Here is an 18,128-nt window from a genome sequence, read left to right as displayed (position 1 = left end):
CTTTGACCATGCTAGGGTGACTAGAGACTAGTAACGGAAGGACAAATTGGAAGCAATCCCTCAAAAATCAATTAAACAACCTGAATGTTTATTCATAAAAAATATACGGTATCAAAATGCTCATTACGAAAGTGCAGAAGAGAAGATTTTTGTAGGCAACATGCCTGCTGCATGCTAGAGAATGCCTCATGAAGCGTGTCAGCGTGCTCCCACTATTGCTGGGTGATTCCATAACCACTTTCCAACAGAGCGAAACTTGCCCTCTGTTTGCTCTGTGCTGCACTGTAAGAGTCACAGATCAAGTTTTGAAATGTAACAAGTGCTCAGAAAAAGGTCTCGACTAGAACAGGGGAGGCACAAGGCACATTCAGGGCAAACCCTGTATTTTAATCAAGCAGTAGAACAAAGACAGGAACAAATACTTCTCAGGATAAGGAAACCGTGAACCACGTGGTAATGTTTGGGCATCTCCGTCAGTGCATCAGTACCCATTCTCTGCCAGCGTTGTACAATCTGTCCATCAGCTGCGTTGGGGACTTGCCTTACTATCCCCGTCATGCCGCTGTAGAAGGAATAAGCAAACATCCACTCCTCAGTATCACGCGTAATGAATGCATGTGTGCTGAGCCCTCACCCAGGAACAATCAGGATCCTAGACAGGACATCCCATAATGCCAAGAGAAGTGGTTCTTGGCAGGCTACCAGAACAGATGAGTGTACTGTTTCACCCCAGCATGGCCTCTTCCTATAGCACCAAAGCATGGCCTCCTGCTCAAGTTCACCAATCCCCATCTCCCCACTGCTGCGCCTAGCCATTACCCATCAGGAGCCGGACTAGAACCCCCACTAGCAGGACAGCAATGGCCACAGCCAAAGCCAGCCCGCGACGGAAGATCAACTCCTTCCCCGGCAAGACGTTCTGTCCTGGAGAGGCGAAGCCGAGTGCAGAATCCTCCTGCAGGATGTACTGGTGATCTGGCTGGCTCTCTCTGCTGGAGACAGGGTCAGGCAAAACCGCCGCATCCTGGACTTCCGCTTCAATTGTGAAATACTCTGTGTGGCAGATTGGTTACGTTAGGCCTGGCCTTCCATCAGGGAGGTTGGAATAGGCAGGGGCTGAGCTGCAAAGGCAGTGGTTCCCAGCCATTCACACCTGGGCCGGGACAGGCTCTACTGACAGATCTTAACCCTCCTTCCCTTACCTCGATGAGCCTGCCCTTCGTGTGTCCACTTTTAGAGACAGCCGCCAGCATGCTACTGCCGATAAGACCTGGCCCAACTGACGGGCAGCAGTGGAGGAGGGCTGGCTGATCTAACAGAGGTCTGATTCAGAACACTGCTGCAGTCCCAGCCACACTCAGGATCAGGCCCTCTCTATTCCAGGCTTGGTCCCATCCCCGTGAGAGGCCGGAGCGGCTGCTCTCAATCTCTCTGCATGGGCAGCTGTCCCTGTTCTACACACGGCCGCAGGTCACTTGTCCCCACGTGCTATTTTGCACAGTTTTACAACGCAAGTGATCCAGCTCCAGTGTCTTCCTGCCAGGCAAAGGGCATCGCCGGGGATTTGCCTGCTTGGAGACTGTCACTTAGGGTGGGAGGGACACGCGCGAGCAAGATCACATTCCCACAGAGGTGCTGCTGCCTGCCCAGGGGAAAACCCACCCCATGCACAGGGTCCATCCCTGATCTGCTGCTCTGCTCAAGGGCCCACAGCCCACCCACTGAATGGCCTGGTGCTGCAGGGTCCGTTACTCTGGCACTTCACCCCACCTGTGCCTTACGCCAAGCTGGGCTTTTCCTGACCGTGCCAAGGGGCTGTCTGCACAGACCGTGGCACACAGCCTCCCTGCATTGCAGCTGTTCCTGGCACGGGCTGCGGGGCTATTCCACAGGCCTGGCAGAGCCCCCCAGGCCACTCTTCCTCTCTCTCTATGGCCCACTGAGGAGTGTTTCCAGGTCCAGCCTGTTAGCATTAGCTCACGGGGCACCAGAGAACTGCAGCCCTGTCCTCAATGCCAGGCCACAGCCACATACCTGAAGCAGCTGTTTTGTTAGCTCCAGCATCACCGGAGGAGACAACTAGTGGCTGCTCTTTGAGCCCGGCTCGGATCTGAGCCTAAGATAACACAGAGAACAGGGTCAGCATCTCCATGGGCTCCGTGCAGCCACTAGTGCAACCAGGGACACATCACAGTATGAACCTCCTCCCGAAAACCCTACCGCCGTCAAGCAGGACACTAAACACAGCACTGCCTGCGGGGAGAAGGCGAGCGAACGAGCCGCACGTGACAGATGGTCGTCACGTTGCTTAGTGCATTCAGCTACTAGTGATGAAGGCAGGATAAGAGGCGGCCCAGAACGGGATTGAATGCAGCCAGAAGAACAGAACGGCTTGTTGCACGGATAACTGCCCGTCCCGTTGATGGCGTAACAGAGACCGTTAAATATTCCATTTGCTTTAGATCGTCTCTAGAACTAAAAGGCTAATCCCACCTTTGCCACTGAGCTGCTGTCTTCGGAGAGTCACTTCACCTCTGGCTCTCCGTTTCCCCATCAATAAAAGAGGGTTAATGTAGACATTAAGGGAATGGGAAGTTTAATTAATTGACACTCCCCCTTCATCTGAGGCCCCTCATGTTTGAAAAATACTTTGAGGTCCTTGAAAGAAGAGCCCGAGGGATGTGCAGTTAAGATGAGGAATCACAGGGAACAGGGAATCTTTCCTTTGATTGCCCATACACAGGAGAAGATCTTCAGTCAAGGCTTGTGGTATTTTCCTTTGTCTGGAGAGCGACAATGGAATGGAGGGATCACTTCTTAAACGGTTTCTGCACCGCAACGGTTGAACCAAGGCAACCAGAGCCACAGCACCGGATGCAAAGCAAGACCCCTGCAAAAACAATACTGCTAGGGCCCAAGGTGAGATCTCTGAAGTATCTCAGAAACCTTGTCCTGAGAGTGATCGAAAGAGAAATGACTCTTCAGTTGGGTGTCTGTGACCCTTCCAGCTGGCAGGTGACTTCTCTGGTAAGCTGAGAACATTTTACACATACTCCCACCCAGTTCCACTGATGCTGGAGAGCCAGTGTCCTTCCAACCCCTCATACTCTCACAACGTGCCTCCAAGGACATTACTTCAGCCTGGAGAATCTTTTGTAGGGAATAACCCTGTCCTGCCCTCCACGGGAGATAGGCTAGATGGGATCCAAGAGGTTCTTCCCACCCCTAATTTCTAGGTCTTCAGCTGGAACATGGGAATTCCATAATCAACAAGTGACTCTGAACCCAGGACCCTTCTGACATCTCCCTTTCTGGTTTATATCCGGTGAACTGCAGCGCTCACCCCCAGTATTGAAGCATGGAACTGGAGGGACACATTGTGCCATACAGTGCCCTGGAGGTCTGATTTGCACCAGTGCAGGATTTGGCCCATACTCTTTGGAAGAGATTAAAGAGCTAGCATGAGTCTTACCTCCTCTGCAGCTTTCTTCCAGTCCATGCGCAGGACAAAAATCAAGAAGGAGAAGGCTTGCAAGGAGATGCAGATGGCCATCCCGATCCACAGGCCTAGAGCAAAGGGAAATCTGGGTCAATTGGCTGATGGCCTTGGATGAAATCACTTCCACAGACTTGGATGGGAATCAGCATTTCACTCCATGTGTCTAGGTGGTTTCCTGACACTTCAGTTCTGATCCTGAGCTGTACAGACATGCACAACTTGGAGTCAAGGCCAGTATCATGGACTCCCCTTAGTGATTCTGGAAGACCTTCTCTTATGTTAACTGGACCCAAGGTTGAGTGCATCTTTTATCACAGAACAGGTCCTGTGCCGAGTTCTGCTCCTGCTTACCTGGGCTAGCTCCACTGAAGTTGAATTAGTGTTACCAAGTCAGTACACAAATACAACTCGTTTCTTTGGAGTTTAACTCCACATTTCTGAAGATAATGGAGAGGAATTTGGCTAAGTGTCTGGTCCTTAAAATTGCTGGATCCAAGACACGATGCAAGTGCTGGAGTCAAAGCGAGACTTCCATCCCTTGGAGGCCCTGCACGGAAAGCAAATGCTTATCCGAGCCCAGGTTCAATAATACACGTCAGAGCGTGTGGAAGTCCCAGTGCGCCCATCAGAACTGAAACACAGGCTCTGCTGACTGCTGGCCCGTAGGAGGTTATCCCTGCGAGCAGCAGTTCACCAAGTTCACCAAGTGGAACCAGCTCTCCCCACATCACAGCCAGTGGCAAGACTCCTAAGGACTTCAACCGAAGCAGGACTGAGCCCCACTTGAGCAGTTCAGCATCCCTCACGCTCAGCACCAGCAACACATGTACCTATCACCCCAAGCTTGGCGGCGAACATCAATGAGATTCCGATGGGGAAGCCGATGACATAGTATCCAATAGCGTTGGCAATGGCGCCGAGCTTCTGGTTCCCAGTACCTCTCAGCACGCCACCGCAGGTGGCCTATGGAAAGCAGGAGCAACATGCACAAGTCACAGCCATGCCTACTGGCCTCCGGTATGCAGTGGGAACCTGATGGACTCTGGGGAGAAAGGGCGCCTTTGTAGCTATTAGTTGAGCAATACTGGAGTGCTAGCCCAATGAGCCGAGAGGGACTGAAGTCCCATTTCACAGATCTCCCTCCAACAGGGAGATTGCATGGAAAGATTCCTACTCGACCTAGTATCGAAAGCAGCTGATCAGTGCACATAACATAAAGCTGCCCTCCAATGCCAAGAGGTGTAGCAGCTGCTAGACTCAGCAGCTGTCCTTGTGTGGGTGTCCTGGACCAGCCATGCTGCATGCAGCAGTGGGCACCCCGACTGTCCCTGGGGTGGGCTGGTGGGCGCAAACAGATCTGAAAGCACCATCTCAAGGGCCATACCTTGGTGCTATCAGGAGCTTTTGTGCCTTCAGCACCCCTCAAAATCAGGCCATGTGTGTAGGTGCCTAAACAGGAATCAAAGGACCCAGTGTTAGTCGTCCAAGTTAGGCAATTTTGACCACAGATTTTTAACCTTTTGGTGGCATAAGCTGGGATGTCCTGGTTGTAATGACAAGTGGTAGCTACAGGCACTGAGGGGTTTCAAGTGCCCCAGGCTGACACAGGCGGCTGCTTTCAGATGCAGCTGGAATTTTTTCTCTTTAACAAACGAATTTTGGCAGATTGCAGACAAGAGTAAAGGACCCAAGATGACAGTTTGCAGCCAAGAGGATGTCGCTGGGTGCACTACAATACTCACTGCTGTTGCATCAAGCAAGTGGAAGGGAGCGAATATCAGCATCACCTTAGACACCAAGGAAACAATCTCTCTGTTGGGAGAAAGATGAAGTGATCATTCTGGAGTGTGACAGAAACAGCATGGTCTGAACACAGGCAATAGAGATGCCCTCTGATTGCCTTTGGATGAGGCCCTGAGTTCTGCTAGAGTTCTGCTAGAGTGCTTCACACTGGGACCCATGCTACGCAATGACTTCCTGTGGTGGGGAGATTCTCTGGGGGTGGACTTGCCAGATTTAGGGTTACACACCCCAAATCCATCTGGCTGCTTCTCAGTCTGTACCTCAAACTCAGCAACTGGAAAATAACAATTCTAGAAAAGCCCTTTAAGTCAAATCATTGTCTGTGATGGAATCAGATTACCCACTTGTCAGTAGTAAAGATATAGCCCACGACGTCCTTCAAGGATCCCAGTAAGGCAGCAACCCCCACGGCAAACACTCCTGAAAGACAGTCAGGCAACAGGTGAGTTGATCAAGACAGTTCCCACATTCTTTCTCCTCCCTAAAATGAAAAAAAAAAAAAAACCCTCACTGCCGCTTTGCATCCGCAACCCTTTTGAATATCTGGCCTTTCATTATTCCTTTAAACAGGAAGAGGTTTTTTTTCTTCTCCTCCCCCTGAATTTAAGAAGTTTCTGGTCTATGTTGGCGCGCTGCCCCAGCCCTCTGCTGTTGTGCTAGGCCCAGACAGGAAACGGCCACGAAGACACCGGTCTAGTTTAATCAGCTGCAGTGGAGATTCCACAGAGGCGCCAGTGGTGAAAAGGAAATTCAGCCTTTCCTTTTTAATGCAGTAGGTAAGAGGGAAGGAATTTTTCTCCCCTTGGTGGTGTCCCTGTAAGAGCCATGAGGAAAACATTCCAAGGGAAGAGTTCTACTGTTAGCAGGGTGCATCGCTCCATCCGGCGCTGGGGAAGGGAATATGCCCACCTGTGCACAGCAGGGCTGTTATACAAGACTTCTTTGCCAGCTCTGGGTTCCCCGCTCCCAAGGCATTGCCAACTCTGACGGTGGCAGCCACGCTGAAGCCCAATGGCACCTAAACGTGAAGAAATAAAGGAGAACGTGGTGTGCTCACGATCATGGATGTAAAGACTGTGACAGCAGGCCAATGGCTGGCACAACCTGCAGCCATCTAGTTCTCCCCTTGCAGGAATAGGTACAAACCAGCAAAATTTGCACCCTGCTGCCTCTTCTGTCTGTCTCTGCCCCTCCCTGAGCTATTCTGTGCCCTGTGGTAAGTACAGCAGCATGCTGGAGATGCAGCAGATCCTCACTGGTTTGGAGAATTTTCCTGCTGGGTTTAGCATCCCTGCATGTTGGAGAAATGGCCCAGGAATAAGGAACATGTGACAGGCAGGGGCCGTGCTAGCTTCTTCAATGCAGCAGTCAGACCCAGCGCAGTCTTCTTCCAGACCTGTTGTGCCTCCCATTTCAGTCCTGCCAACACACCTCTGTCCCAATCTGCATTCCAGAGCATTCCAGTCCTGGGAACCACCCAGCACAAGCCCTGCGTTCACCAATCCATCTCAGCCTCACTGGGCAGCAGCCCCTGCTACGCCAGTCTTCGGCTCCCCGCTAGAGCTCTGCCAACCCGCCTCAGTCTTGCAGGAGCGCCACCTGCTATTCCAGCCTTGGCCCCCTCCACCGTTCTCAGGGCACTTCCATCCCGATGGGCAGAGGGTCTCACAAGCTTGAGCTCTTACCATGTATGCTGCAGTGGATAGTTCATAGATGACAGACTGTGCTCCCAGCTCCACGATGCTGATCAGACCTAGAAAAGAGGCATGGCTTTTGTGTTTTAGATTACAATTAAAAGAGACCCACATTCCCGGGGGAGGTGGGGGCAAAAGTGCATAGGCTGTGATCCGACAGAAACAAGGAGCTCTAGAGGATCATCAGCCTACCAAATCCAGGAGAGAATGACAGGCTGGAGTTGCCTCTGGGGAGCATCATGAAGGTCTGCTCGGCCCCCTGGGATGGTCCCCAAAGAAGGCATGAACAATGGGAGACCCCTGCTAATGTGAGGAAGGGAACAGGCATTCGTCTATGGCTCTCTCACCTGCAAGAAAGCTCCCGATCTCAAAGGTCCACCACTCAATACACACCATGAACATGCTGGGTAAGGCCAGGCGAATGAAGGATCCCCACTCCTGGAGACATTCCCTGGTCCAGCCTGCAACAAGCAGAGAGGGATAAGAAAGATGGAGCAACTGCCTCCCTCACTCCCCACAGGAGGCCGGAGTTATCTCTGCAGGCGGCAGCTCGGTGTGACAGATGAGAGCAGCCTGAAGCCCCACAGTAGAACTTCCTGGGCCCCAGCCCAACCGTTTCTGTAGTCCGGATATGCACTGGTGTCACGGGGTCAGAGGGACTGGACTCAGGCCCATGCTCAGGCCTTAGCCAGAGGCCATTCCCCTCCTGCACCGAGCACTTTGCAAGTGTTGGATAAAGAGGCTGAGGGGAAATCCTCTGCAAGCAGCTTCTGTGTTGCACCTTGAATACAAAATCTACAGGGCTGGCTCCAGAGGGATCAGAAGCCCAGGCCAAGCTCCTCTCTGCTCGAACAGCTGCAGGAGTGGACCAGTAATATGCAACCAGACGGAGCCATACGCTACCTCCCCAGGTCTTGGTGTGTATTTTCTTCCACCACACGTACAGGAAGAGGAGAAGAGCCTGAGTGTATTGGGAAACGGTGTTAGCCCAGGCAGAGCCCCTGCAGAGAGAGGTTGAAGAGTTACGAGGGGCACGTCTCCATTAAACTGGTATCTTTCCCTCCCCCCATGTATTTACTCGGCATGGATTCAAAGACTAGGAAAAGCTGGCATGTTATCAGTCTTGAGGCAGGGGAAGCTTTTACACACAGCTCTGCTAATGCACTAGGTGTGCTGTCCAGTCCTGCCTCTCCTAGGCTCAGCTTTCCCAATACACCTGCATGCTGAGCCCTAGCCCCTTGTTAGACCATAACTTGGCTAAACAAGGCACTCGCATGTGCAATCCTGTCACCCGTGCTGGCAAGTGCGCGTGCCGCGGCCCTGTACTGAATGGACGCACCAGGGATGAAATGTAGCATGACGCCAAACAGGCGTTTCCATTTGCAGCCACAGCTGGTTCAATTCTCTAGATGCTGGCTGCAGCCCTGGACAGAGACCGAGCGCCACTAAGTCAGGGAGCGCCTCTGAAGAAAGAACAGCATCCCTGAGCCGAACAGGCCCCAGGATCTTCGCTAAAACCCAGCGATGGTCTCTGGCCCTGTTCATACTTACACCACTCCCAGCTTCAGTGCATACAGGAAGAGAGCATTCATGGCCACGTTGAGGAGATTGGCCGCAACACCTGTCACAACCTGAGGGAAGATGATTGCCTAGAAGGCAAAGAAGAGAGTCTTTGGAAAGAGTTTCCCTAGCACCACACCCATACACCCAACCCCTCGGCCAGCTTAGGAGCCCAGTAACCATTTCGGTCTGTAACGGCGTCACTTGGAAGGGAATTAAGCTGCTGCAGGACCCCAGCAGGCGGCCAGGGTAATGTCTCCTGACTAGACAGAGTTTTCAGCCAGGTCCGGCTGAAGGCGACAGTGTTGGAAGCGAAGAGGAGACCTGAGGGCAGCAGAACCTGCCATTTGGGAGGCCAAGAGCCACTGAAATCAGCTATTAGTGCACGAAGTTCCTAAGCAGAAGGGATGTGACTGGCTCTTCCATCGCCCTCTCTTCACCCCGCTAAGGTCATGTATCGGATAGACGCGTCTCTCCAGCCAAGGAGGTCTGAACAGATCCCTCTGGAGTTCACCAAAGCAGCTCTGAGCGTGCGTGCCAGGAGGTACCACACTGCCCCACTGCAGGGCACTGATCAGAGCCGAGCACTCTGCTGTGGTTCCCAGGCTGTGCCCGCACAGAGAAGAAACGAGCTGGGATCCTCAGCTTTCGTGACGGCCCTAGAGACATGTTTCAATCTGTGGCCCAGCTAGTTACACAGCACGCAGGAGCCGCACCTGGCTTTGTAAATATCTGGTCTGCAGTTGGTACAGAAACGCTGCCTGCAAGACAGAGAGGTAGGTTGTTTCATTAAAGCCACCCTGACGACAAAGTGCTTCTTACCATGACTCAGTGGAGATACAGGGATTGGAGATGCCCCATGTCACTCCTGGGGCAAGAGTGGGTTACAGTGAAGGTCAGAGAACGAGATTCCTCTCTTCTTTAACCACCTTCCTCCCCAACGCCATGTCCAAAGCACTGTGGCATGACCAAACAGACTACAGCAGCTCCCTATGCCATGCTTTGTTTTATGCATTAGTGGCTCCTAAGTCAGCTGCTCAGCCCTTAATGTTAGCAAAGGGCAGCGGTTTGCTTTCCATCCTCCCCTCGCTGGCTGGTGTGTGTTGCTCATCTGCTGTTCTGAGCAGTGCCCTTTCCTCACATGGGGACCGAACATCTGCTCTCCTGCAGGGATGACGTGATGGTCTCTGAACTGCAGAGAGACACATCCTGAGACTTGCCATTCCGGATGAAGGAACCCAAGAGCCTCAGAGAAAGCAGACAGAGCACTGACTTACTCCAAAGCCCCACCACATGTCTGCTAGCATGTGGTATTTAGATGGCCAGAAAGGCACTTTGTCCAACCAAGGCCTGTTCTGACCCCTTGCCAGGAGCCTGCCAGTTGCTAATGTGTGTGAAATCAAGCAGATTGCAGGTGCCTATATCTTTAATATGAAGCTATAGCCCATGGAGACTTCAGGTCCCAATGCTCCTGGTAGAGAATTTAAGATGCAAAGCTGTTGCCTGCAAAAACTACAGATTCTAACCTGCGGTGCTCAGTCTTTGAGTGACAAGAGGGAAGTCTGCATGGTGGGACCTGTAGCCTCGGCATGCTCCACCTCTGTATTAAAGATTAAGATAAAGTGGGGCACATTGTCAAACTCCATAAATGACACAGGCCTTTTGTGTTCTGCAGAACAGAACCCAGAGAGGTAAAGTGCATAGTAACCTTAGTGGCAACTTACGGGAAGGGCTGGGATAAAGATCAAAACGTAAACCTGGGTTAACCTGGAAAAACAATATAATTTCCATCCAGTTAACAGTACAGTTAGAGAAAAACCAAACCAAGCAAGTGCACACCCAAAATTCCCCTCCGCTTTATACTATATCTCCTTGCCTGGTAACCCACCAGCAGCCCGGGGCTCCTTGCACACAGGGACAAGAAGGGGACAGACCCTTGAAATAAGCGACTTGGAAATTTGTATGGAATCTAAACAGGTCTTTTTCTCTTAATTCAGTGCTGGAGAAGGATGCTGGAGCAAAAGCCCTGGTGCCAGCAGTCTTAACGCACAGAGCAGCTGCAGCAAGAGCTCCTCCACCCAACATGCTGACTTGGTCATGACCAGGGAGGGCCACTAAGGATAGAGAGGGGCATGGAGTCTCCATTGCTCATTCCGCCCTTGTTCTCTGTTGGTTTGCTAAGGAAGGCAAATGTGGTTCTTTGGCTCCCCGACTGACTAAGGTGGGCTCATGCTGCCTGCCATTGCTACACAGGGTCTCCTGGAGCGGCCGCCAGGATCAACAGGGGAATCAGCGTGGGGGCAGAGCCTGAACTGCTGCAGGGCGGGGACAGGCCAGGATTAGATCTCATGCCAGACCTGGAGACTTCCGGGTCCTGTCTGAAGAGCAGCAGGATCTGCTCGGTGTTGATGAAGAGAGCCCAGCACGGGAAACAGCAGAGCAGCAAGATGAGGATCCCGCGCTGCAGGATGGTCCCCACCTGCTTCATGTTCTTACTGCCATAAGTCTGGGGAAGAGACAGGTGGCCAAGAGGTGAGTTACCAGTGGCAGGAGGTGTCTGAGGAGATAGGGTTAGATGAGTCGAGTCGGGGAGCGGGGGTGTGACATTTAATTGACCTTGCCATGGTGCAAGACTTTCTAACAAAGGCCCCAGCCTTGTACCCAGGGTCTGAGATGGTCTGGTCAGTAGGACCAGCAAGGACTGTCCACATACTACATTACAAAAGCTCACCAGTGTCAATGGGAGTCTCTTAACTTCAATGGATTTGGATCAGACCTACACATTAACCCCCTACATTGGGTGGGGGCAGCCCCACTGGACCTGCAGCGACAGAGAGGCTGGAGATGTGCTCCAAGGCCCAGATTGGTGGTGAGGCAGCCGAATGGAAGAGCGAGACAATGATGAAGTCAGTTCTCAGCCCTCCTTTCCCCACCAAAGACGACCTCCACAGGTGCAAGACGCAACAAAAGGGAACAAGTAAACGAGGCGGCCATAGGGCTGTTCCCCACCTGTGACATTAGAGTGTCGCATGCCGATGCTAAGCCAGAGCCGACCGAGACCCCGGTAACATTGATAACCTGGAGATGAGACCACAAAGAGACAAAGCAACCAATCAGGACATGAGGAAGCTCAAGCTGCCCAAGAAGATTCAGAAAAAGAGCCAGACATCTGCAGCTGTATTTTTTCCCCAATTAGGTGGGGGTGCAGTGGTGGTTTCAGTGCCTATTTTTTTAGGCTTCTAATCTTTTCAGAATGCACATTAAGACCATGTAAATAGCCTCTCTCACTTCATCTGACAAGGTTCCTCTCCCATTAAAATGTAAAATTCCCAAGAGTACAGATAACTACCTTTCTTCTGCCCCCCACTGTTCTGACGAAGGCTCTAGAAATGACAGTGGACCAACATCTGGCCTGTGAATGGACACGATAGGGCAACATCTGGTTCACTGTTCAGAGGCTAGATGTTTAAGGGAATGCACTCTGAAGTAAGTGGATAACCCAGTGCTCTCTCCCTGGTCACCAGCACCCTGAGTTATAGAAATAACTTATCCAGAGGCAGTAATAGGCTGTTATCCTTTAGTGGACCAGCCACTGAGGCAGGATGGTACTCTGTGCTTACAGAATGGAATTCTTCAAAAAATCTCCCAGAAGGACTTTTTTTTTTTTAAATCACACACAACCAGAGTGGATAAAAGTAGATATTTAAAAAATAAATTCCATTTTGTATTTAAATTGGATTTTTATTTAAAATTAAATACAGGTTTATTTTCAAAAATAAATCCAATTAAAACCAAATTTGAATTTGACAACCTATTTGAAGGCCTAATCTATTAATCTAAACTAATCTAGTAATCATTTAAATTAAATACAAATAATATTAAGCAGTCGATATTTCCTGATGAAGTTTTAAGGAAAGTCAGAGCACTGAACTGCTGGAAATCATTAGCTCTGCACCTGGAGCCATTGTTTGCAGAAGGGCTAAACCAGCTTTTGACACCAGTAGTCTATTCTGCAGGAACAGAAATTTTTCCTTCCTTTCAGTTTATTCAACTAGTTCAGTGATTAGTTCATTCAAGGTTAAGGAACCAATTCGGAATTGAAAAGCTTATTTTTCCCTTCTAATCTAGGACTAAAAACTACATATGAGGATGAGATCTATTAGTTCTAAAATCTCAAAGGGCATCGTGACCAGAAACAATCAGGTCAATTCACTAACTATAGATGATACTTCCTTTGTTTAATAAATTAGTTAGTTTTAAATCAGATTCATAAACTTTGATAAGAGTTTTTCTTATATATCCAGCACATTTAAGGAAATTTTATTTAACTAATGAAAGTGATTAAAAAATGCTGGTTTTGTGCATTTAGTTGAATAAGAATTTCCAGCCAAAGACAGCGTTAAACAAATCACCTGTAAAAAATTTAAAAATAAGTAAAATTAAGAATCTGAATAAATGTAATTCTAGCTATATAATTGCTTAAATAAATGTGTATAGATATAGTGTATCCTCCTTGTAACCACAGAGAAGTACTAAATTCAGTGTAAGGGCTATCTTTAGTGCTATAAATCAACATGTTTTAATGGTTACTAACTAATGAGAATAAGCATTTCTTTCAAAAATTAACTAAAAAGTACAAATGCAAAACAAGATTAAAATTGATTATTTTAATTGAGGTTTCCTGTTTGCTGATTTTTAAATAATGATTAAAATTGGTGATTTAAATCACTGTGATCTAGATCAATCCACCCATCACACAATTTAAACATTTAAGTAAGGGAAAACTGAATAATACGTACGGATACAGCAAGTGTCACAGCATCTAGCTCAGTTTTCCCCAGATGGCCACAGAATATGGAGCTGACCACGCTGATCAGGAAGCCCAACAACTGGGCTAGGAACTGGGGTGGAAAGGAACGTGTGATAAAAATGAGAAGGAAGGCAGTCAGACATGATTTGAAGCCTCAGCAGAGGTCACTGCCCCACTCTCCTAAGTACAGCACATACATTGTAAGATAAAGACAGTCCCCGACCTACAGAGTCTAAACAGAGGAGACAAAGCAAGGTAACAATCGGAAAGGAAGACCCGTCAGTGCTGTGAGGTTTTTAAAGCTTGCTGCTGCCCCAGTGGGCAGTTTGGATGTTCTAGTCTATAGTCTGGCAGATCGCTGGTCCTGCTTTGAGCAGGGGATTGGACTAGAAAGACCTCCGGAGGTCCCTTCCAACCCTAATCTTCTGTGATTTTATGGTTCTCTCTTCTTTGGGGTTTAAACACTCAGCTATAACCTTCCATTCCAAGAGGAAGATGTTTCTACAGAGGAGAAGGCAAAGCAGGCAAAAACATTGCACTGAGTATTTATACAAGCCTTACAGATACTCATGCGGCCTAGTCACCATCACTACCTAAACACTATATTGTCCACCCCATAGATGGAGGGAGAGCAATGCCCTGGTTCTTGGTCAGGAGAGTATGTAAAAGGGCTGCAAGATGGAGTCCTGGCACCACTCCATTGACACTTCTTCTTTCCCAGTCCATTGGAAGATTTTCAGCAGGACTTGATGAGTTCAAACAAAGGGTATCTCTATGTGCAGCGTGTCTGGGGAAGACGCTCTCTGAGAGCTCTCCCGTCAGCATTAAAAAAAAAAAAAAATCATCTCCACAAACGGCAGAAGCTATGTCACCGACATCAGGCTGTGCACAGAAGCTCTTATGTCGGTGTAACTTATGTAACATTTGCATTCCCGGGCAACATAAATTTTGCTGACATAGACTATAGCGTAGACATAGTCTAATGGAGAACCCCAGCTGCTGGGTAAGTAATCCCCCTGGGGCCACATCCCTGGCCTCAGCAGCATCTGAGGCATGTGTTTGGGCAAGAACTTGCATGAAATGTACATGTTACTTTCGGCTAAATTTGGAGACTGGTTTTAACATAGCCTCTGTGTTTTGCACTTAATTGTTGCAGTGTCTGTGCGCAAAAGGGGGGAACACAAGCTGGCAAGGCATGTGGCACTACAAAAAACAACCACCAGTGTTAAACTCAAACCACTAGTTGATTCTCTCACCACTTGGTCTGAAATGACAAAGACGACAGTGAATAAAAGGATTGTGCCTCAGTGAATATTTTCAGTTAATGCTGATTTACCAGATAAACACTAGATACCGCCTCAAGTCACAAGATCCAGATCTAGGTTTCACACACACCAAAGTTCAAGGGTGTTTGGATCCCTGGGCCTGCTTCTGGCCCCATTCTTATTAAAACAATTTTTTGTTTTTATTACAGCAGGGCCTACAGACCTCAGCAGACGCTGGGAAGCCTATTGCGCTAGGCGTTGTCCAAACATATAGTGAGAGAGAGGCCCAGCCCCAAAGAGATTCCAATCTAAATAAGCCCAAACTGCCAAAGGAAGTATTATCCCTATTTCACAAACAGGAAAGGAGGTACAAGAGAAATGGGGGCCAGCCTTTCAGAAGAGCTGAGCACTCACTGTGCTGATCCTGAGCGCTCTTGACAATCTACCTCAGCTTGTGGCGCAGAGTGAAACGACTTGTCTAAAGACACAGGAACATTTGTGGCAGAGGCCAAAACTAACCCAGGTTTCTCAAGTTCCAGCCTAGTGCCAGACCGTCATTCCTCTCTTAAGGCAACATTCTTCTTTTCCTCACATAATAGCTTATCTGCCGCCAGTGCAGATGTCGGCCCAAGAACAGCAGCAGGAAAGGATGGAATCCTATTCGCACATTTCTTCTGGGGCAAAAGGGACAGGCAGAGGTTAGCTCAGAGGAGCACGGAAGGGGAGCGAGCTCAGAGTCAGAGAGACTGGTGGAACAGTGCCTCAGTCTCAAAGGCAATGGCAGCCCTATGTCTTAGGGAGAGAAAGAGGGGGGAACCAGAGGGCCTGTTCTGCACCAGCCAGATATAACCTCATCCATCTCTAGTTTTTAAGGAACTGCCCATGAGAGGGAGTAAGGCAACGGACCCAGGGATCCACTGGAGACAAAGCTAAGAGCAGAAGGAACCCAAAGGGTTCTGGGCCATTAACACTATTAGGAAAGGAGGAACATGTGACTGGTCACACTAAAGAGAAAGGCACAGAGGGGAGGGATATTACCAGAAGACTGACATCATTGGCATTACTGCCGTGATGAATTAGAAGGGATCCAGGTAGGACAATTTCGCTGGGAGCCAGCTGATGCCATGTAGCTGCTTGGGTTGGTGATGAAAAGCAGAAGGAACTTTCTTCCTCACAAGGAATGCTGCTGGCCTGGGGCCAGGTCTGGGTCTTGGGCATTGCTCTGCAGAAAACTCAATTCTTGGCTTGGTCCAAGAAAGCAACTTAGATGTTTCATGCATGTGGATCTCAGGGCAATTGAACTAGGCCCCAAGTCTGATCTTTGGACACAGCAATCACGCAAACTTTGATTTTGATTTTGATTTTTTTGGTTTGCTAAGACACCCCCTGACCATTGCACTACATCCTGGATCCCTGAAGCAGAGATAAGAGAGAGCAGCTGGGACAGGCTGCAGGTGACACGAATGTCACAAAAATAATTAAACCCACAGCAGTTCAAGGGCAAAGGGACTTTGATCCTTCAACACAGTAAAACCCTTCTGGCCTTTTAAGGCATGGCAGACTCGCACATTTCTTAGCACTCATTTTTTCTTCTAGGGAGACGTTCAGGATCATCTTTCAGCCCCGATTCCCTGGGGCCATCGCTTGCCCAGTCCCCTTCCCTGCCGCCCAAGACGAGAGGACAGAGCCGGCCTTACCCCGACGTGCCTAGACCTGCGAGGACAGCCAGCACCACGGGTGAGCTGCCCCAACCCGGGGTCGGGGTGACTTTCACCACGGCGGCCCCGCAGCTCCCCGGGGGGGAGAACTCACCCGGGCCCCCCCTCAGCTCCACGCCGCCTCCCCCCGCTCCTCCAGGGGAAACCCTGCCCGGACACGTCCCCCGGCCTGCCCCGGCTCCCGCACCCCCAGCCGGCTCCGCTCTCTGCCCCCGGGCCCCTCCTTACCACCGGCCCCCCGATCCTGGCCAGCTCCTGGGTCTCCTGCCAGGCGCCCACGGGCAGGAGGCCGCGGAGGCTCCGCAGGAGGCTTCCCCGCAGCGAAGCTGGGAGCGCGGCGGCGGTGGCGGGGACTGGCTCCATGTGCCCGGCGCGGGAGGAGCGCGGCTCGGCCGGCTGGGCTTATAACTGCCGCCGGGAGCCGCCGCCTCCGCCCCCCGAGCCCGTCAGTCCGCCCCGGTCCAGGCAGGGATCCCGGGCCGGCGCCGCCGCCGCCCGCCAGGGCTCGTGTGTGCCCGGCCAGCGCCTCAGGAGCGCGGGGAGGCGGGGAGCGCGCGCGGGCTGCGGCTGAGGGACAGGCCGGGAGCCGCTCGCTGGGGCGGAGGCAGCGCCCCCAGAATGAGCCGCAGGGACTCCCTCTCCCCCCCCCAGAGGCCCCCCCCAGCCCCACTGATTGTCACTGCGCCTCAACCCAGAGAGCCCCTCCAGCCCCACTGATTGTCACTGCGCCTCAACCCAGAGAGCCCCCCCCCAGCCCCACTGATTGTCACTGCCTGGCCCCAGAGAGCCCCCCCAGCCCCAGTGATTGTCACTGCGCCTCAACCCCAGAGAGCCCCCCCAGCCCCACTGATTGTCACTGCCTGGCCCCAGAGAGCCCCCCCCAGCCCCACTGATTGTCACTGCGCCTCAACCCCAGAGAGCCCCCCAGCCCCACTGATTGTCACTGCCTGGCCCCAGAGAGCCCCCCCAACCCCACTGATTGTCACTGCCTGGCCCCAGAGAGCCCCCCAGCCCCACTGATTGTCACTGCGCCTCAACCCCAGAGAGCCCCCCCCCAGACCCACTGATTGTCACTGCCTGGCCCCAGAGAGCCCCCCCCCCAGACCCACTGATTGTCACTGCCTGGCCCCAGAGAGCCCCCCCCAGACCCACTGATTGTCACTGCGCCTCAACCCCAGAGAGCCCCCCCAGCCCCACTGATTGTCACTGCGCTGGCCCCAGGGAATCTCCCCAGCCCCAGAGAAAACCCTCCATCCCACTGACTTGCTGAACCCCTACCCCAGGGAGACTCCCAACCCCGCTGACTCTCACTGCACCCCCCTAGGCTCCCCATAATTTGTATGAGGCCTGTTGCCTGGTTTAAAAGCTAACAGTAAATAGGTATCAATAGCGTAATGAGAGAAAAGTTGCCCAGCAATTATGTACTATGTGTATAAAAATGGCTGGTTGTCTATGTCAAGCACATGAAAAGCGACTTTGGCTGGGGTTGTGATAGATCTCCCACTTTTTTCAGGCCACTTTAAGCACTCTCAGGTCTTCCAAGGACCTCGAATCCCACCACCTCAGGCACACTGGGAGAAACTTTCTCTTCAGGGGCGACTCAGCCCTGACAGCAGTTACATGTGCCTGGAGATATTAATCCAGCCCCAGGGAGAGGAGGGGCAGGCAGCCTGGGACCTGCCATGTGGGAGGGATGGTGGATGATTTCACTGTAAATTAGAGGAGAACCTTAGAAAACAACTGAAAAGGATCTGATCATTCCAGTCTCTGAGGCTGGCA

The 18,128-nt window shown here is 51.2% G+C and overlaps 1 protein-coding gene across 4 annotated transcripts; it reads right to left on the bottom strand.

Moving 5' to 3' along the window:
• Positions 1-69: 69 nt before the first annotated feature.
• Positions 70-16,861, bottom strand: SLC47A1 (solute carrier family 47 member 1). Of its 4 annotated transcripts, XM_067565810.1 has the most exons (18): positions 16,578-16,861; positions 13,356-13,457; positions 11,566-11,634; positions 10,914-11,062; positions 10,281-10,323; positions 9,273-9,317; positions 8,548-8,645; positions 7,900-7,997; positions 7,344-7,457; positions 6,988-7,055; positions 6,212-6,320; positions 5,647-5,722; positions 5,242-5,311; positions 4,330-4,462; positions 3,473-3,567; positions 2,035-2,116; positions 820-1,053; positions 70-562 (listed from the first exon to the last, which is right to left on the bottom strand). In XM_067565810.1, the coding sequence occupies exons 1-18, from the start codon at positions 16,710-16,712 to the stop codon at positions 555-557; spliced, it is 1,728 nt and encodes a 575-aa protein (XP_067421911.1). In that variant the 5' UTR covers positions 16,713-16,861; the 3' UTR covers positions 70-554. The 4 variants fall into 4 exon arrangements, with proteins under 4 accessions (XP_067421911.1, XP_067421913.1, XP_067421910.1 ...); XM_067565809.1 differs by lacking the exon at positions 70-562 and having other exon boundaries at positions 809-1,053; XM_067565812.1 differs by lacking the exons at positions 820-1,053; positions 2,035-2,116.
• Positions 16,862-18,128: the final 1,267 nt, after the last annotated feature.

Source organism: Emydura macquarii, unplaced genomic scaffold, assembly GCF_026122565.2.
Source record: "Emydura macquarii macquarii isolate MOO-44397 ecotype Brisbane River unplaced genomic scaffold, CSIRO-AGI_Emac_v2 contig_2699, whole genome shotgun sequence".
In the NCBI taxonomy this organism is placed as follows: Eukaryota; Metazoa; Chordata; order Testudines; family Chelidae; genus Emydura; species Emydura macquarii.
Note: the sequence above shows the minus strand (reverse complement) of the source record. Positions and strands in the feature narration are given on the sequence as shown.